At 40.4% G+C, this 20,746-nt stretch overlaps 1 protein-coding gene across 3 annotated transcripts; it reads right to left on the bottom strand.

Annotated features, from left to right (window-relative positions):
* Positions 1–3,206: 3,206 nt before the first annotated feature.
* On the bottom strand, positions 3,207–17,872 carry LOC147331405 (butyrophilin-like protein 1). 3 transcript variants are annotated; one of them, XM_086293693.1, is made up of 6 exons: positions 17,436–17,872; positions 15,030–15,371; positions 11,756–12,022; positions 9,486–9,764; positions 4,491–4,598; positions 3,207–3,711 (listed from the first exon to the last, which is right to left on the bottom strand). In XM_086293693.1, the coding sequence occupies exons 1-6, from the start codon at positions 17,509–17,511 to the stop codon at positions 3,689–3,691; spliced, it is 1,095 nt and encodes a 364-aa protein (XP_086149819.1). In that variant the 5' UTR covers positions 17,512–17,872; the 3' UTR covers positions 3,207–3,688. The 3 variants fall into 3 exon arrangements, with proteins under 3 accessions (XP_086149819.1, XP_086149818.1, XP_086149820.1); XM_086293692.1 differs by lacking the exon at positions 3,207–3,711 and having other exon boundaries at positions 4,323–4,598; XM_086293694.1 differs by lacking the exons at positions 3,207–3,711; positions 4,491–4,598 and adding an exon at positions 8,593–8,874.
* Between the last annotated feature and the right edge of the window lie 2,874 nt (positions 17,873–20,746).

Genomic DNA, 20,746 nt, shown 5'->3' with positions numbered 1-20,746 from the left:
CAGCTGAGAGTATTTAAAAAAACTGTTTATAATAATTCAGTTAAATAAGCATGGCTTATAATTAAGATAATCATTATATCATTAGTTTGGTGACAGAATATTTTATTTCCAGAACTGAGCACTTTTTCTAATTCACTGTCAGGGTAGGCTGATGAACACAGTTGATCTCCATCAGAGTATGCGTCCCCTGTTTGAGTTGGACAGCGGGACCTGAGGAGAGAGCTGTGTGTGATGCAGGGCAGCCCCAACTGAAAAGTGCAACCAACACTGTAAATAAAAACCTCACTGACTTACAACACTGTGTGCTCTGAGCCCTTTTGTCACACTTTCCTTTTTGATAAAGCATAAAGTTAGTGTTGGATCAGGTGACCCTGAATCCTCCCTTAGTTACGTTGCAGTAAGTCTAGGCTGCTGAGAGATTCCCATGATGCACTGAGTGTTTTATCTTCGCTCACTTTTTTCCCCCATTTAATATGTGTTTATACACCTCTGTACATTTAATCATTAGTTATTATTAATGTATGGTTCTCTTCCACAGTGTGTCTTTGTACTTTCTGCCATTCTGAGCCTGGTTCTGCTGGAGTTTTTTTCTTTTAGAAGTGAGCTTTTCCTTTCCACTGTTCCTAGAACACTTGCTCAAAATAGGTTATTTGATTGTCAGGGTTTTCTGTTTTTTTTTTGTTTTTTTTTTCTATATTATTGTAGGGTCTACACGTCGCAATGCAAAGCACCTTGAGGCAACCTGTGTTGTGATTTTTTTTGCTATATAAATAAAACTGAATTGAATATAACAAAATTAGCTCGCTGTGCTCTTTAGGTCTTTTTTTTAACCATGACCCTATTCAGATAGAAACTGCTTAACTGATGTTTGTGATATTGAATCAGAAGAGGTATACCAGTGAGATAGAAGCCAGGAGAATGAACCAGATGTTCTCCACAAAACCAGCCAAGGTGTATGTCTGTGAAGGTTCTCAGTCATCCAGGTCATCGTAGTCTAAGGAGCTTGCAAAGAAAAGCATCTGGACTTCTTTAAGTTGCTTGAAGACGTTTCACCTCTCATCTGAGAAACCCTATCATGTGATTTCCTGAGGTCAGATGGCCCAGGATGTGAGTGGGCGTTAAGGCGTCTGGGAAGGATCTCAAACCTGGATTATAGATAGCAAACAGTTGGTTTATGTCCACTGTGAGCGACCATCTTTGAACAGAGGCAGTGGTTTACGACACCAACTGTCTGCCATATATGTTTGTATCTGTGTGTGCCTGTTTATCTATTGGCTCGGTTGGGCTCCTTCCGCTGTGTGGAGGGCGCTTGAATCTCGGGTGTGTCGGTCCCGGCTTGGCCTACTCTGGAATAGCTAGCTGCTGGCGGAGCCTGTGGGCTTGTCACTGCGGCCCCCTGACACTTCTGGATCGTGGCTGCTGGGTGAACCCTATACGGGCCTCTCCTTAGCTCTTTTCTGGGTGGGTGGTGCAACTGACCCTGTGGTGGTCCACCTTGGGCTCTTGTGCTCTTGGGAGCCTCTAGATGCGTGGGGCCCGGATCTCCTCCATGTCTGCTTGATGTCCTGGGTGGCAGGGCTATGGCTCCTTACACCCACTATTAGACACTTGGGTGTCATTCTCGATAGCACATTATCCTTTAACTCGCATATCAATAATATTACACGTGCAGCATATTTCCAACTCCGTAACATTAATCGCCTCCGCCCCTTCCTCACACCTCACGCCACTGCCATTCTCATCCATAATCTTGTTATCTCTAGAATTGACTACTGCAACTCATTATTATTTGGCCTCACACAAAAATCTGTCAACAAGCTCCAACGTGTCCAGAACTCTGCTGCCCGTATTATTACTAGGACTTCTTCTACCCACCACATCTCCCCAATCCTGAAGCAACTTCACTGGCTCCCGGTCAAATTTCGCATCCATTTTAAAATAATTCTGTATACATTCAAGGCTATTCATTCTCTCTCTCCACCGTACCTCTCTGACTTATTACAGATGAAGCTCCCATCCCACTGCCTCAGATCTTCATCTTCTCTTTCTCTCTCTGTTCCCTCTGCTCGTCTGATCACAATGGGAGGGAGGGCCTTTAGTTGCTCTGCCCCTCGACTTTGGAATTCCCTACCCCCGGACCTCAGAAATATTAGCTCATTCTCTCTTTTTAAGTCCACCCTTAAAACTCATTTGTTTAAAATTGCCTATTCTTAAATTTCTGTATGTTTTAACTTTTATCTTCTATTCTTATCATTGTGTATATTTCCAGTTTTTATCTGTTGTACAGTGTCCTTGGGTGCTTTGAAAGGCGCTATTTAAATAAAATGTATTATTATTATTATTATTACTTATATGGAGAAACCTCATAAATATAAGTGTGCTCACACACACAGGTGTACAAAAAATTTTCACAGACACACCATCTTGTTTGGTTGGTGCTTCTAAACATGTCATGCATTGTCAGTCTAGTGTGCTGCTCAGTACAATTTAATATTTCTTATGTCAGTTGTTGCTGTGGTTTCCCTACCGTGTTGCTCTCTTTTTGCTTTTTTTTTTTTCTTTCCGGCAGATGATTAGAGTTTTAATGTCTTTTTTCTCTGTCTCTCTTCTCCTGGCCCTGTCCATTATGAGTGTAACAACTTAAAAGTTAAAAAAAAAAAAAAATTCAATTCAGTTTTATTTATATAGTGCCAAATCAGAACAATAGTCGCCTCACTGCGCTTTATATTGTACAGTAGATTGTACGATAATAAAGAATAAACTATCACAATCGAGTAGACCAGTAAAGCAAAAGCCATAATCATCCACGTGGGAAAATAAATGTCTTGGGCATTTTTCTTGGGTTTTCAAAAAGTAATTTCGTATGCTACAGTGCCGTGCCCCCCCCCCCAAAAAAACAAAACAAAACAAAAAAAACCAAAACCTGGCTGCAGCCATGACCATGATGAGGGTAAGTGGAAAAGAAAAGCTGGATGATTTACAAATCTGTATGAGTAGCTCTTTGTTTGTATATGTTCAACAAAAACAGCAGGTGGAGACATTTCTCCACTCCATCCTTTTAAACTGCTGCAGAAGAGGAAAGCACAGGCGAGTGAACTCTACAATTTTCAATATTAAAAATGTTTCAGATAACAGGATGACAGTGCACACAACAAACAAGCAAAAATACATGATTGTGTGGAATGAAGAAACATGTTGATGGTGCTGCATTTGTTTACATTCAAATAGAAAAAAAAAACCCTGAATGTTTGAGGAAATTCCCCAAATGCCAGGTGCCATGTTGAAAAGATGCTGTTAGATGGTTCAAGTGTGGCTCTTAGATTGTATTTGAAAGTTTTTTTTAATCATGTATTGAGCACTGTGGGATAAATATTTCTACTTTTATTTTCATATAGATATATGAGGAGTAATTATGATGAAAAATGACTGTGGTGACTGAACACGAACCATTTCTTTTGCACAAATGCAGCAGAAACGACATCCCTCCATCCTGACTTTAACCATTAGCTAAACCGCAGGATTCAAATCTGTTCTGAACTTTCAAACAGCTTAAAATACCAAAAATAATCCAACATGTCCTGCTGTTCTGCTCCAAAACTTGGTTCTCATAAAACAAACTCACAATCTTCACACACCGTACATCACATGGGTTCACTTTGATCACTGTTGAGTTTCTGTTCCTGAGGGTTTAGAGGATTTCTTGTTGTGCTTCTGCAAATAGGAAAACAAAACTGTTAAAAATGGTTAATAACTGAGCAGAAATGTAGTAGAGTGCACAATGACACTCTAGTATCTTTGAGGTGACACTTGTTGCTATGGCAACATAACTACAGTGGGGAAATTTACCCAATTGTGTCATGATTACATAAAATCCAAACTGTCTTTATAAATGAATTTTGCTGTTTAATCATCTTCACTAGCCTCTACAGTGTGTTCTTCCACTCTTTCCTCACAAGCTCACACTGTGAACCAATCAGCAGCCTTAAAAATTAAAATTACCACTTAGTTTTTTTGTTCCCTTGCTTGCATGGGATTGTGTTTTCTTCAGATATTAAAATAACCCCCACTCCCCCCCATCCCCTCCAAACGCCTTCGAAGCTTATGTCTTCTATGTTGTGAGATGTGATGATTCATGTGCTGAGGTGTTTTTTTTTCTGTTCTCAAACTGATCTCCCTGTTGGAGCTCAGTCTGGGGGGGGGGGGGGGAGTTCTTTTTTTTCTCCTCTTCTTTCCTCATGTTGTGCATTTTCTATGGTTTCGGTTCGGGTCGCTGCTCGTGTGGTCGACCGGCCAGTGCTACCTAGCCTGACCTGTCTCCCCAATGTGATGTTTGTGTATTGTATGTATAGTCGGCAAAGTATCACCTATCTTAATTGTCCCTTGGGGATAAATAAAGTTTTTTTTGACTTTGACTTTGACTTGATCAACAAGATTGTGAACATTGTCCTATTTTTGTGTGGTTATAATGTTCATAAATGCATTAAACTTACGTCGTGTTTGATTTCGTCTTGAATACAAGAAAAGAATCCCAGCTCCAACAAGAACAACAGCAACACCAACAGCAACAACAACAGCTATAATCACTCCAGTGTTGGATTCTGAAATTGAAGAGAACACACTGATGTAAGTCAGACATTGACTGCATGTCAGGAACAGCCAGCAGGTTTAAACAGCGAGCTCAGTGATGTCAGCATTGATCTAACTTCCTGTTTCCTCCTGCTTGTCTCCACATCTAACAGGCTGGTTCTGGTTCTTCTCCGAGCTGTGAGGATGATGATGTTGTTGGACCTTCCTCCTCCATGAAGGCTGTTTGAATCTGTGCTGCTGATCAGACACCTGCTTTCCTCCTGCTGAGCCTCACATCTGAAATCATGTGTTACTCCCTCTGTAATTGAGGTTTCCTCCACTCTGAGCTGAGGCTCTGATAGACTCTAGTTATTCAACAGTGTCAATCCCTACAGTACAATAGTTGATACTTTTCTTAGCTACACACATCAGTAAAATGAATCCCTTCAGACTGATGATTGGAGAAAAGAAGGAATATGAATCTGTCAGCGTAATGACAGTCCGCCTCACTGCCAAAAAATGTATCTCTGCACTGGAGAATTTTAGACTGATACAATTTATTTGTTATGTAGGAACAATAACTTTGACTTAGTTATTCTCTTCTTAATAATCTTAATCTTTTGTTGTTACTAGTCATTTTATATTTAATCATCTGGCATATATATATTGCATTCAGTCCAACAAACTGAGCATTAAGATGATGTATTGAATAATAATAATAATACATTTTATTTAAGTAAGCGCCTTTCAAAACACTCAAGAACACTGTACACAAGCAATAACAACAACAAACATAACAATTTACAAAATAATAAGAAAAAAACGTAGAGCAAATAAATAAAATTAATTAAAGTATCAGGATGGAAAAGTTTATGTGGAATAGTCTATTGTGAACAGGTGAGTTTTGAGTCTGGACTTAGGTCGGGAAGTAGGGAAGTGATTTTTCTTACAGTGGCTTGCAAAAGTATTCGGCCCCCTTGAACTTTTCCACATTTTGTCACATTACAGCCACAAACATGAATCAGTTTTATTGGAATTTCACGTGAAAGACCAACACAAAGTGGTGTACACGTGAGAAGTGGAACAAAAATCATACATGACTCCAAACATTTTTTACAAATAAATAACTGCAAAGTGGGGTGTGCGTAATTATTCAGCCCCTTTGGTCTGAGTGCAGTCAGTTGCACATAGACGTTGCCTGATGAGTGCTAATGACTAAATAGAGTGCACCTGTGTGTAATCTAATGTCAGTACAAATACAGCTGCTCTGCGACGGCCTCAGAGGTTGTCTAAGAGAATATTGGGAGCAACAACACCATGAAGTACAAAGAACACACCAGACAGGTCAGAGATGAAGTTATTGAGAAATTTAAAGCAGGCTTAGGCTACAAAAAGATTTCCCAAGCCTTGAACATCAACGGAGCAGTGTTCAAGCCATCATTCAGAAATGGAAGGAGTATGGCACAACTGTAAACCTACCAAGACAAGGCCGTCTTGGTAGGTTTGGCCATCTTTGGCAGCCTTGGCTCCTACCTCAAAGCATACTACATACAATGAACTAACATGTGTACAAGGCATGTAAAAAGCAGAAGTGAGCACCTTAGAAGAACAGAACCTTGTGGTTTCTAAATGTGTAACGGAAAATTATAGCGACAAGACTGTTTCCTCCATCTCATGTATGCACACAGGCTTACAACCTAATAAGGAGAAACATTTTATCAAAACACATACAAGCAATGGTTATATATATCTTAGCACAAATGACAAAACTCAAAAAGTATCAACTCTAACATTTATAACAGTGATCTTGGTAAAGATTGATGATTCAGCTCAAGCAACACAGCGTCAATCTCCTACTTTGAGAACTGTTAGAATGAGATTGTTAACAACATGTAAAAACAAAACTTATCTTCTGTCCTCCCAGCCAGAAACATCCTTGTGTTTGATGAAGACCCTTTATAGTATAGATTATTTATGAATGCCTTTGAAAACGGAGCAGAAGCTAAAACTGATAACTGGATCAACTGTTTGCACTTTTTAGAGTAGTTCATTAGGGGGCAGCCTAAAGACTTGGTGCATAGTTGTCAGTATTTACCTCCTGAGCAGGGCTAAACATCTTGCTGAAGATCATTTTGGAAATGAAAGTAAAATTGCCTCTGAACACATGAAGATTATGAACTGAATATACAAGGCTGAGAACTAAGGGAGACAGAGCTTTTGCCACTGTGGCCCCCAGACTGTGGAAATCTCTCCCTCTAAGCTTAAGATATGTGGACTCTTTTAAAAAAACTACTTAAGACACATCTTTTTAAAACTGCATTCCATTTACTTTTTGTCTGGTTTTATACCTTGTTATCTCTGTGTGAAGCACTTTGTGATCTTTTGTCTAGAAAGGTGCTATATAATTAAAATTATACTTACTCATCTTGGACAAAACTTAAAAATTTGGTAGCCTGGTCTTTAAAGCTGAAAGAGACCTTGGTGTTGCTTGGACGAAAGGGGAAAAAGTTTGTTGCTGCAGATCTGAATAAGAATGATTGGGAAAATAAAAAAAGAAAGAAATGGGAACAAGAATGGATCAATTTAAGACCACTCTGAAGAAAGAATATTTGACTCCGGAAGATTTGGCAAAGGTAGAATAAGCTATTATTCAGTATGCACAACAACAGAAATTTAAAACCGAAATTACTTTAATCAACAGTGGCCTCAAAGCAGTCTTGAAGGGAAGTTCTCTCTACAAGGTCGACCCAGTATTGAATGCAGAAATCCTTAGAGTGGGTGGCCGATTTAATTAAGCAGCCATACCCGTGGAAGCAAAGCATCCTGCAATTTTGGCAAAGGATATGCATGTGTCAACATTGATTTCACGACATATCCATCAAATGTTGGGATATGCAGGAAGAGCACATGTATCCTGTGAAGAAACAAAGGTTGTTGAACAAAAGATGGCATATCTGCTCAAAGAAAGAGTCCTGCCAGACGCAGCTCCATTCACAAATGTTGGAGTGGACTACTTTGGGCCTATAAGAGTTAAAAGAGGACAAAGTCTCCTTAAAAAGATGGCATCAAATGCAACTTTACCGTCCCAGCAGCCTCTCACCAAGGGGATGTTTGGGAGAATCTCATTCGTTCCACCAGGAATACTTTAGTCTCAGTTCTCATAGAAACACGTTTTAGATGATGAAAGACTCCAAACAATTTTCTGTGAAGTTGAAGCTATATTGAACAACACACAATTTAGCAAAGTTTCTGATGACTCAAATGATCTTGAAGCACTGACACCCAATCATTTGTTGTTGCTGAAAAACAAACCAGTTTTACCACCAGGACTGTTTGATTCAAGTGAACTTCATGTCAGGAAAAGGTGGAAACAGGTAGAGTACATGGCAGAACTGTTCTGGAAGAGATGGCTTTCTCAGTACCTACCTCTGATGCAAGAAAGACAAAAATAGACGAGGACTAAAAGATGTCTTATACCTGGAGATATTGTCTTGATTGCAGATGCTACCGCTCCAAGAGGATCATGGATGATAGCAAAAGTCTTAAGTGTAAACCGGGATACAAAAGGCTTGGTGCGTTGTGTGAGACGACAAACAAAGACCAGTGTTTTGGAAAGGCCAGTGGCAAAACTTCTTTTGCTACAGGAAAAAGTCACATCATCAAAGAAGATTAAGGATATGGGAAAAAGGGAATAGCTCCTTTTTTTAAGAACTTTAAAGTAATTGTGATTGTATGCACAATTAGGGGCCGGAGTGTTGGAGCTATTTATTCTTTATTTTTATTATTCGAAATTTGTATAGTAGGCACCCGTGGAGGTGGGGGCGTTCCCCGAGGTGGCTGACTGACCTGTTAAAGGGGATGGTGAGTGCAGAGACAGGGGGATGAGACGCACGAAAAATGAGCAGGAGGAAAAGAAATGTGTGCAAGCCAGCATAAGTAACGAAGGACCTGCTGCCTGACTGTGGTGTGCCACGAGTCATTCGGCGACAGAGAGGCCAAGGGAACACGGCGATCCAGTATCAACGGCAGGAATAGCGACAGTGGGAGGCGGCGCGTGAAATCCACAGCAGGGCAGGGATGTGCGCCTCTGCCTGCATCTGGCGGTGCTACGAGGGAGGCCGTGTTCAGGTGTGGAGTGGGGCGGGACTGTGCGGTGACGCGTCGTCAGGAGGAGACAGGTCTGCGACAGGAGCCCCCTCCTTGGTCTTCTGGCTGGCGTGATTTCCATCCCGGAAGAGGAATTCCTCTCCTGGTTCTTTCAGATAAGAAACATTTGCCCGAGCGTGGCTGGACTGTGGGATTACGGGACTGTGGGGGGAATTTTAGCATATGGGAAACATTGTAGTATTTTTTGGATAGTGTATATTTATTTCTGCCGGCAGGGTTTGTAGCGTATTGAGAACGTTCTTTTTATTGTCTTTTTCCATAGAAATAAATGGTGTGTTTAAGGCCGACTTTATCTCTGTGCCCTGAGCGCTGACCCACTCACTCCCCTTCTTCTTGTATGTTGACTTTGTGGTAAAGATTTAGATCCACCAGTCTTAGCGGTTACACATACAAACTATCACCGCAGTGCAGCGTTGAGTTTAAATTGTTGGATGTTTAGTTGGACAAACATATGGAATCGCCACTACAGTGATACGTATGAAGTCTTATATACAAACAAAATTATTTATGAGTTGAATTCAGACTAAAGTTACTTCGTGGTTCAGTTCCAGTGAATCTGTCTGCTGCAGTGTTTTATCACACACCCCTTCTTTTTTCACCTGAGAAACATTTTCTAGACATTGGACCTCACATAGTTATGATTTAACTATTTAACCTTTTGTTTCTGTGCAGACAAAAAAATCTGAGCACTTATTCCCATTTTTCTAAATCAATGATTATTTTAATGGTTTGATGATTAAAATGCCACTCACCATTTAAATGTACATTGATTTCCTTATATATCTGATGGTGGATGTCCTTCTGTGTGGCAGCACAGCGATAGCGGCCAGTCTTTTTCACAGTAGTTTTGAGGATGACGTAAAAGCGCTCTCCTTTTTTAGAGACCTGCGGCTCCTCAGAAGGAATGATTTGATTGTTACTGTCCCACCACTCCACCGTAGGTTTGGGGTAAGCACCCTTAACATCACACTGAAGCAGCGCCCAGTCATTTGTTTCATCAAGATTTGTGACAGAAGGCTCTGGAGCTGCACCTGTGAACACAACATAGATTATATAAGAGCAATGGCAATTAATCACATTTCTTTTTGTTTAGCTATTGTGGGCACAGATGTGAGTAACAACGTGTTTTAGGGTAAAGAAAAGCACCAACAGTTATTAGAAATTTGAATTACACTGAGGGATGGGATCCTTTTTGAGCATATGCATCCTTTAAGGTGTGTGTGTGTGTGTGTGTGTGTGTGTGTGTGTGTGTGTGTGTGTGTGTGTGTGTGTGTATATATATATATATATATATATATATATATTAATGATCTCACTGAGGGGGTTCAGGCCTATGCAGAACACTACCAGGCTATACAGCAATGACATTGGAATGTCGTTCGGACTGGAGAAGTGTAGCCGGATGGTAACAAAGAGAGGGAAGGTAGTCAGAACTGAGGGGATTGAACTACCAGAAGGCAACATTGCAGACATAGAGGACAGTTACAAGTACCTGGGGATCCCGCAGGCGAATGGGAACCATGAAGAGGCCGCTAGAAAAGCTGCAACCACCAAGTACCTGCAGAGGGTCAGGCAAGTCCTGAGGAGTCAGCTGAATGGTAAGAACAAGATCCGGGCCATCAACACGTATGCCCTACCCGTGATCAGGTACCCTGCTGGGGTAATAGGCTGGCCAAAGGAGGAGATAGAAGCCACTGACATAAAGACAAGAAAGCTCCTTACCATGCATGGAGGGTTTCACCCCAAGTCCAGCACCCTGAGGCTGTACGCTAAGCGGAAGGAAGGGGGCCGGGGACTGGTGAGTGTCAGCACCACAGTCCAGGATGAGACAACGAACATCCAAGAATACATTGGGAAGATGGCCCCAACTGACCGAGTGCTCAGTGAATACCTCAGGCAGCAGAAACCCAAGAAAGAGGAGGGAGACGAGGAACCATCATGGAAGGACAGGCCCCTGCACGGTATGTACCACCGGCAGATAGAGGAGGTGGCTGATATCCAGAAATCCTACCAGTGGCTGGACAAAGCTGGACTGAAAGACAGCACAGAGGCACTAATCATGGCAGCACAAGAACAAGCTCTGAGCACAAGATCCATAGAGGCTGGGGTCTATCACACCAGGCAAGACCCCAGGTGCAGGCTGTGTAAAGATGCCCCAGAGACAATCCAGCACATAACAGCAGGGTGCAAGATGCTAGCAGGCAAGGCATACATGGAACGCCATAACCAAGTGGCCGGCATAGTGTACAGGAACATCTGTGCCGAGTATAACCTGGAAGTCCCGAGGTCAAAATGGGAGATGCCCCCAAGGGTGGTGGAGAATGACCGAGCTAAGATCCTGTGGGACTTCCAGATACAGACGGACAAAATGGTGGTGGCTAACCAACCGGACATAGTGGTGGTAGACAAACAGAAGAAGACGGCCGTAGTGATCGATGTAGCGGTTCCGAATGACAGCAATATCAGGAAGAAGGAACACGAGAAGCTGGAGAAATACCAAGGGCTCAGAGAAGAGCTCGAGAGGATGTGGAGGGTGAAGGTAACGGTGGTCCCCGTGGTAATCGGAGCACTAGGTGCGGTGACTCCCAAGCTAGGCGAGTGGCTCCAGCAGATCCCGGGAATAACATCGGAGATCTCTGTCCAGAAGAGCGCAGTCCTGGGAACAGCTAAGATACTGCGCAGGACCCTCAAGCTCCCAGGCCTCTGGTAGAGGACCCGAGCTTGAAGGATAAACCGCCCGCAGGGGCGTGCTGGGTGTTTTTTTTTTTTTTTTATATATATATATATATATTTATTAACGTTATAAAATTAAAAATAAAGCAGAGTAAGATTTACCATGAGGAGTGTTATTTCAAGAGCCTGTGAGCATGCTCAGGTTTAAAAAGACATCAAGATATTGATGTGAGCTTGGGGCATCATGTGAGAGTTCATAAACAAACCAGACCACATTCTTAGTGTTCAATCTAAGCACATATTCATACTTTGATCTTCAAACTTCTTTGAAGAATTATATCCCACTCACCATCATGCACACAGATCTCTGAAGAAATCCGATGCCACTTTTCCATCTGTGTGGCTACACAGTGATAACAGCCAGGCTCAGTTACAGTAGTCTGGACCATGACGTGGAAGCGACCTTGTTGTTCTTCATCCTGCACAGTCTTAGTAGGAAGTGTTTTGTTGTCACTGTCCCTCCACTCAACTGTGGGTTTAGGAGAAGCACCTGGAACCTTACACTGCAGCAGCCCCTTTTCTTTAAGTATTGTGACATAAGGCTCTGGAGCTGCACCTGTGAACACATCATAGACAACAAACAACTAGTTTACATAGCCACAATCAATTATTTAAATACATCCTCATATTAACAATAATACATGACATGTTACGGCATGTTATTATTTATTTAACAAAAACTAAACCAAAATCCAGAAAACAGTATGTGAAAATATTAAGTATAGTCAGTCACCTAAGGCGCTAAGCTAGAGATGCTACAATAATGCAGAGAAACCCCTAATAATTAGACAACCCTCTATGAGCAAGCACTTGACCACAGTGGGAAAGAAAAACTCCCATTTAACAAAGACAAACCTCTAGCAGAACCAAGCTCACCCCGTGACTGAGTCTGCACACCTCAATTAAAGCACAGATTTTGTTGGGTCTTCTCTGGAGCACTCAGATGTGTGTAAACACAATGCCAAGGAGGAAAAGATTTCCCTTAATAATGAGCACCTTGATTTAGAAACTGGACTTTGTGTTTACTTATGTTATCTTTGTCTAATATCTTCATTTGTTTGATCTGAAACACTTAACTGGGACAATCATACAAAAAAGCTGTAATTATAATGCAAGCATCCCAAACACAGCAGCAAATTTATAACATAATGGCTGGAAAACAAAAGAATCGTGCTGGTTAATGTGGGACCTTAAGAGTGCTGTGCATAAATAAATGCCCACAAACCTCAATGAAATGAAGCAATTCTGTAAAGAAAAGTGGGCTAAAATTCATCCAATGATGTGACAGCCTGATAAAGTCAGACAAAAAAAAAATGATTACTTCAAGTTATTTCTGCTGAAGGTGGTTCTACAAGCTGCTGAATCATGCTGTATGCTTAGTTTTTCACATGCTGCTGCTGCATTTTGGCTCAAGTAAAAAAAAAAAAAAAAAAATGGACAGTTGAATATGTTGCTTAGATTGTTATTCATCTCAGGTTGTATTTACCTAATTTTAAAACCTGCTAAGGACAGAAGGATCTTTGCTGTTGTTACACAAACCTTTTAAACCTTTCATTTGGCTTCTAAAGACAAATGAAAAACGACAACAGCAACAACAGCAAAATAAAACTAGAACAAGTGTCTTAAAAGACAATTAAAAAATTATAATCCCCATATGTCTAGCACACCAACATTGTAGCATAAATTTTTTTATGTGCGGATAAAAACAATATCATAAACATTTTGCTTTAACCGTGGACTGTTTATAAAGATAATCTTTAGACCTTTTATATAGTTCTCACCAAAACAAGTGCCTGTTTGTCTTTTCCTACTTACACGTTCACATAAACATAAACGAGCATGTTATCATCAGTATCGGCACAAACAGGACTCACCTGGAAAGTTTCGGATCTTTAACCTTTTGAAACGCAGAGGTTGTATGCGACCTAATTTTACATGTAAAATTAATAAATGAAGATACGTGATATTCTTCTGTTGAACGGAAACAAAGATACAGTCGTAAAACACGTCGTTTGAAAGCTCAGATATTCTTTTTTCAGTAGATTCACGAATGTCAAAAAAAATAATTTACGACATAAAACACTTAGGTCTTTATTTACGTCAGTAAAAAGTTAATAACGTTAAGGTTAGCATGTTGCATCACCATTAGAAAGTCGTTAATCGGACCAAAAATAGACATTTAAAGACAAATAGGAGCTCTTTTTAACGAACAAAACTCACAGATTAACTTCCGCTCGTTTAAATTCAACCGGGAGTAAAGACATCCAGAAAAAAGAGAATTTATTCTCTTGTGAAGTTTTATCGGAGTTACAGAAACTTTTAAAATAAGAAGATTAAAAGCAAATTAAAAGCTTCGACGACTAATTTGTAATAATTATTGTAACGTCTCTGATATCAGGAAACACCCACGAGCAAAATTAATCAATCAGCATCGATTGCGGACATAATATAACGACCTCGCGACACTATTAATTCAGTCAGCCAATCAGAAATGAGCATCATTACGAGAGCTACGTGGGTGTTTGATTGACAGCTACTCTCGTCCAATAGAAAGTCACCGCAGTGAAACCACTCTCAGTTTGAAGCCGGGAAAATCACCTGTCTGACCATATATGGATGATAAAGTAGTTGGATTCGCTGTTACGATGGAACGAAAACAAATCAAAGAAAAGTATTTAATTTGTCAAAAAAGACCCGATTAAAGTATAATAAATGTGTGAATCTTTGTTTTAATTATTCAGGACATCGTTTTGAAGTTGAGTTTAGCATCTAGGAACACGTGAAATGTAAAAAACCTGAATGAATCCTTATTATTTGTTACCTTTGAAGAGATTTTTGTGGGGTTAAGAAATAATTTGTCATAGATTCTCTGCTTTGCAATTTGAATTAATATCTTTAATATCTTTAAGTTAATTCAGAATATCAGCATGACACTTGGCACATTTATTGTAGATTAAAAGAAGATGGTATCCTGTAAATTTCAGCCTTGTAGCCCTTATAATGACCGATTACCTGTCTTTAAAATATGAAGTAAAAGCTTAAAAATATAAAGGCTTCAGTGATTTCCTGTATAATCCTCTAACAAATGATCTGTGTCAGAGCTAAAGGTAAAATTAACAGACTACATTAAAGATCACAGATTTTACTTCACAGTGTTGAAACAGGCAGTTATTTGCTATTTAAGGTTTAGAAATTATTAAAAAGTTTATTCTGGTAGTTCCAGACATGCAGAAGTGCACATGACTGTGAGAGGCTCTAACAAGTTAATACAGGCTCTGAAAAGGAAAAAGAAACAGGTTAGTAGTGGTAGGTTCTCATTAAGTTGGCAGTATAATAAATGCAGTGTTTATAGCTGCATTCACAGAGATTTTATTTTTTTAGGGCACTTCAGATTTTTGATATGGCGCAGGTGCAGGAGAAGCATGCACATGGGAAGGTCTCAGTTTGTTTTCACTAAATATTGCAAATATCACTGCAGATGTGCTGTAGGAGTGAGGCCCTGCCAGATGTGCATGCTGACTGTTTCATCTGTAAATAATCAGCTGGTTTATAACAGCACTCACCAACAACAAGCTCAATGCGGAAGATTTTTTCTCTGGGCTTTATTTCTGGGAATATACAGGTATAGGTGCCTTTGTCCTCCAGCCTAGTTTGTTTTAGTCTTATGGAGGCGTTTCCGTACATCAGCTCTTCTGGATAATGTGAGACTCGACCTTTGAACTCCACATCTTGACCTGGCAGACCATTATTGTAATGATTGCGATTACGATACATGAACACCTCCTTTCGAGGGACTTCTTTAACCCAGTCAAACAGCATTGACTCAATGTTCTCATTGGTGTCGAGGGAACAGGGTAAAATAACATCATCATCTTCTCGCACAGTCACTCTGGCCACAGGTGTCTCTGAAAGACAAAGCATGTTTTAAACAGGGATAAGGATAGAAGAAAGTCAGGTATGAGGCAGGGGCAGCCAATCAGAAGAGAATTGGCTTAAAGCTCAATGTTTTTATTTCAGAAACTAAAAAACAGTTCAGACTCGATTTGTAACTTTCACGAAGATTAAAAACATATAAACATCACAATGCATTCACAATTAAAACCCTTCTTTATTTTTTCCTACAACAAGAATTCATATTTATTTAGTTTAGTTACCCTTCATATTTTCCTGTTGTCATCACAGTCCCACCTGTAGCGCCACAGTTTGTATGACTGATTTAAATAGAAGCTGAAGGAGCTGAAGAGCTTGTTACAGAGAGGACTAACTCAGAGGCTGCACCAAGGCCCAGACTGGGATAAACTGTTCCAGCAGTGTCCAAGAATAAAACATGGAGCTGGAAATGAGTATGATAGCTCATCTTTACTGCATGTATTACATTTCTGTTTACAGAAGTCAGAGGGTGAGGTCCATTAAAGAGAATAAACAGGAATATTTATTTCTGCTAATATGACTGCATCCACATGAAATGCTCCTCCATCCTACCAACACACAGCTCCACCTGAGTAACATGTGATGACACTGTATAAATTTTTTTCTGTAAATAGAAATATCGGCTTATTCATGATTAATTTTCTAATCTTAGAAATATTCTGAATCCTCAGCAGCTTTATAACTGTAACAGTTTTCTATAACATTACAGCTGACAGCAGCCCTGACATGTCTGTGAGCTCCTGCTTGGTTTTCTTTGTTCTGATTTTTGTCTTTCTGTTTTTGGCCACACTCATCAGCCGACCTACAGGCATTTACTCTGTTATCATACTGTTGTCATGTTGTACCAGCTGTTAGCATTTGACTGCAGCATTTGTGCTGTTTTCAGCCTCCTCAGAAGGATTTCATTTTAAAGTTTAAGGCCCCACCAAATACTGCAAGTTACTACAAAGCTGTGTGGAAAGATTGTGAAATAATTTCTGGTTTGGGGCAAAGATCTTCACATGATTAAGGAGGAATTTATCAACCTCTTAATATCCAGCAGGTCACCAATGAACCACATGTGCTAGTGTTAGGTGTAGACTGGCTTTTAACTACATGCTAAACAAGCAGGGTTTCAGAAAGTAGATGTTGCCTCTCAGTTCAAGTGTCTCATGAGCATTTTGGTCTTGCAGTTCTTCTCGTATGATATTTCTATTTAAGTGTGGCAAGTACATAAAAAAATTCATATAAAGAGGTAGAAGTGAACATAATCCTGCCCCCGACCAGCTCACCAGGACCAGGTGGCTCATCAGAGGTTAACACAAATTCAGGCAGCAACAGTGTCAACACTGTGAGGCCAAACATTTTTCACTGATAAAGATTGGAAACACATCCAGTCTGCGTCCTTTTCACCAGCTGAGCTCTCAAAAATCTGCCAGTTTGAAGCTGCACATCAGAGTCAGTAACAGCCTCATGTTAATGGGCCACACAGTGTTTTAACTCTAAAACCTCAGGAAATGGAAACAGGGTAGAGCCACTCTCCATCCTTTTGGGGCCTGGCTGTGCCACTCCCTTTAAAACTGGCAGCAGGTGGAGCTGTAGTAACACATACAAGGAAAAATGAACTTTATATACTTGCCTACTTATGTGTTTATGGATGACTTCTGTCCTCATTTTACTAATTAAGGATAATAATAATAATTTTATATCATTGTTGATGTATTTGAATCTCAATTGTTTCCGTTTGTAAAGAAAAAATAAAACACACGTGTGTTTGCAGGAAACACAAACTGCTAACAAATACGCCACACCTGAAAAAAAGTCAGGGTGAAATAATGAGATAATCTGATCGTAAAAAATAAAAAGAACATTTTCACATTTATCTGCTCATTATTTCAACATCAAAATCCGGATGCGTTAAACGCTGATGTCACAGGTGTAGATGCCGCAGTCATCCACCCGCTACAGCAGCAGCCTGAACATCGTTAAAGCTCCATCCGCTGCTGTGAAACGTGACTGCGCCTGCACTGATTATCACTCTAAATCAATGAGCTTCTTACCGGATTCAGCAGCAAACGTCCGTCCGGACAAAGTCAGGAAACAGAAGCTCAGAAACAGAAGTGCTAGAAGCTCCATGTCTGCAGAAACCCTCTGAGGATCAAATACGGCAACTATTCAGTGTAACCAAGATCCGAGCAACCCCTCTCCTCTCAGCACTGACGCAGTAAAAAAACAGTTTCAGTTTCTAGTGTCTTAAAGCACTCCGCCATATCTGCCATAGTTTCCGGTGTATTACGTCACAACGTCATGGACTTTTAGATTTCACCTTTATAATATCAGTGACAGTTGTACAGAAACAGTGACAGGAGGAAGATTAATGAGCAGAGTCTGTTTATAGAAACAGATACAGGCTGATGTAAGAGAGGAGAGGACCATCTCCAGCCTTTATGGTCAAAGCCAGCTGCAGTTTTTGACTCTTGAAGATTACTAAAATAAAATAAAATAAAATAAATAGTTAAGCGTTACTATATTACCTTTGTTGGTTGTTTCCCCCCCCCCCTACATCTGTATGAAATCTGCATAAAACAAAGAAAAAACGATGGCAAGGTTAGCAATTAGTAGGACTTACCTCTGACTACTTCAAAATAAAAATGTAAATCATTTAAGATAATTTTATATAATTTCCAAGGATTTTGAAAGTATGATGTTGTGGAGGTATGTAAGAGAGATCCCAATATTCTACTCCAACTTTTAATTCAGCTTCACACATTCAAGGCGCATTCAGCACAATCAGCAACTATTTCATTAGGTACACCTAGAACAGATCATGTGATGTTTATTGTCATCACAGTAAACATTCAAAGGACCAAAACCTAACCCTCTCACTTCCCCTAACACTGTGTGTGAGTGGAGCCACCTGGTGGTCCACCACAATGTGATTACCTACAAATACTTAGTGATACACTTGATTAATCAGGTCTTAATTCAAGTTTTTGTAAGAAAAAAAATAATTATGAAGCTTATGAGTAAGTTCAATAAGGAAGATGTATGGTCTCACATCTGTCTGCTCCCAGCTGCTGGCTAAATCTAAGCTTCACACCACTTCCACTTTCCCACGCTGTCAGGCTGCCAGCCACACATAACGTCACACCACGAGCCATCAATAACAAGAGCCAAACAGGTAGCACTACACCTAATCAATATTTTAAAATTTTTCTCAGTCACTTTGGCTCAATTCTCACAGCAGGAAATTCTCCACTCTTCATGCAGTTCTCACAAACATCAGGGCATTTTTCATAACACAGTCTCACCTGCGCAAAAGACTCTCCACCAATCAAAACCAGTCAGTCACTCCAACTGTGTGATGAATGAATAAAAACCTTTCATCAGACTTTAAAGAGTGAGTCACCAATGTGTTTAGTTTTTGTTTCATGAAACCTCACTGCCTCTGGAAAGAGTTCTGCACACATGTCGGCCTCATGTAGAGTAAAAACCTTTCACACACAAAAATGAGATGTGAAGGATTTTTTATAACATGGAGGAAAGCAGAATGATGCTCATGAAACCATATGCATCAGAAAACAGACAAAGAAAATGATCTGAGAACATCAGCAACAACTGTACAGTCCAGTAAAGGCAGACTTACATGCATTCAGCAATCAACTGTTCCACTGGTCATCAAGTGACCTTTCACCTCAGCAGCAACTCAAAACATTCAGACATGTAGACATGATCACCACAGCCTGCTGGAGTCCAAACGAGCATCAGAATAAGGAAGAAAGATGTGGTGTGGTTGTTGATGTCAGACGGGCTGGTGTGAGTATTTCAGACACTGTTGATGTGCTGAGATCTTCAGGATTTACAAGGAATGGTCTGAAATGAGAAGCTATCCAGTGAGCAGCAGGGTGGAAATACTTTGTTGATGTCAGAGGAGAATAACCAGATTACTTTGAGCTGATAGAAAGACAACAGCAACTCAGTCGACCACACTTCTTAATGAACCACGCAGAAGAGCATCTCTGAAGGCACAACACATCTGACGTTGAAGCAGATGGGCCACAGCAACAGAAGACCACACTGAGGGCAACAGCTGTCTGCTAACAACAGAGGCCACATTTACATCTGCTCACCAAAATTAGACAACGAAGACTGAAAAACACCCCAAAGGCCTCCACAGTCACCACATCTCAGTGCACTGAAATTTGGACGTATATATTTCTATTTGTTGCAAGTAAACCTCTGACAGTGTGGATCTGTATTTGCGCTTTTAAACATATTTGAATAAATATGACATGATAGAATAAGTGAACTGAAGGGCTGTTTACTGTAGTTATGAGCAGTGAGAGACGCTAACATGTAGCAACCTGTCAGTCACACATGAACCCTGCCCTGGTTTTAACAGGACCATCATTTACAAAATAAACATGTTGTGTCAAATAAAACTTGAAACTAAGACCAGTGATTGAAGAATAACATCTGGCTTTCAGTGTGTTGAAGTTCATCTCTACAGCCAATCAAAGCTAGTGAGGGGAGCGTGGAGGAACCGGTTCTCTAAGCTTCAAATCTGTGTTTGGATTGGTTGGTTATCACAAAGCTGTAAGTCAAACGTATTCCAGAGAAAGTGTACTGAGTGTAAACAAGATTAAGGGATACAATTATCTGCTGTCCATCAAATGTGGGAGCAGCATTCATGTGGGAGGAACTGCTTTGATTTGTGCTTTGATAATGACTGCAGAGAGCAGGGTGTGCTTATAGTGAGTGCTGTTAGTCAGCAGAGGATAAATCCTTTATGTTGATTATTCTCAGAGTGTGGACCCTTAAGGTTCAGTCTGTGGACATCATGACATCATTTACAGTTAAAAAAAATAAGCTTGAATAGTGTTTGGGACCATAAAACAGAATCAATTATCAGATCTACGATGGAAGAATCTGCCTTCAATTATCAAATCATCAGGAGCTCAAAATGATCCGCTGACAACACAAAGACTGTCATGAGTGGGCGGGTTGGAGCTAAATGAGCACAGGGTAGGGAACAAAACACAAACTTTTATTGAGGCTGAACGCAGACAGAAGCAAAGACAAAGGAAACACAGGACCATCAGTGGACATGAACACAGCTCAGGGGAAACAAGGTGTAGGTGAACATAGGCCAACCCACAGGTGAGGAAATAAAGGTAGAAACCAGACACAGGAACAACTAACTAGCTAAAAACAATTAAATACAGGGGGAAAGCTCAGGAAACACTCTCATGTAAACAGCAACAGCTGAGAAGTAGAGGCGAAAAATACAAAAGATAAAGAACAAAGCTGGAGGAGGAGGTGGCCGAGGGCTCCTCTGCTTAGGCTGTTGTGCCCACAACCTGGCCGTGGA

Source organism: Aulonocara sp. 'chitande type north' Nkhata Bay, linkage group LG5 (assembly GCF_057382095.1).
Source record: "Aulonocara sp. 'chitande type north' Nkhata Bay isolate Kocher_YH1m ecotype deep benthic linkage group LG5, A_spYH_male_GT1.1, whole genome shotgun sequence".
In the NCBI taxonomy this organism is placed as follows: Eukaryota; Metazoa; Chordata; class Actinopteri; order Cichliformes; family Cichlidae; genus Aulonocara; species Aulonocara sp. 'chitande type north' Nkhata Bay.
Note: the sequence above shows the minus strand (reverse complement) of the source record. Positions and strands in the feature narration are given on the sequence as shown.

What these genes read in the sequence shown, in the direction of transcription:
- LOC147331405 (XM_086293692.1), bottom strand. Translation starts at nt 17,511, where the DNA reads ATGGAGCTTCTAGCACTTCTGTTTCTGAGCTTCTGTTTCCTGACTTTG. An exon ending in GACGTTTGCTGCTGAATCCG is followed by an intron (nt 15,372 to 17,435) that starts GTAAGAAGCTCA and finishes TTTGTCTTTCAG; the next exon opens with AGACACCTGTGGCCAGAGTG. An exon ending in CCGCATTGAGCTTGTTGTTG is followed by an intron (nt 12,023 to 15,029) that starts GTGAGTGCTGTT and finishes ATGTGTTCACAG; the next exon opens with GTGCAGCTCCAGAGCCTTAT.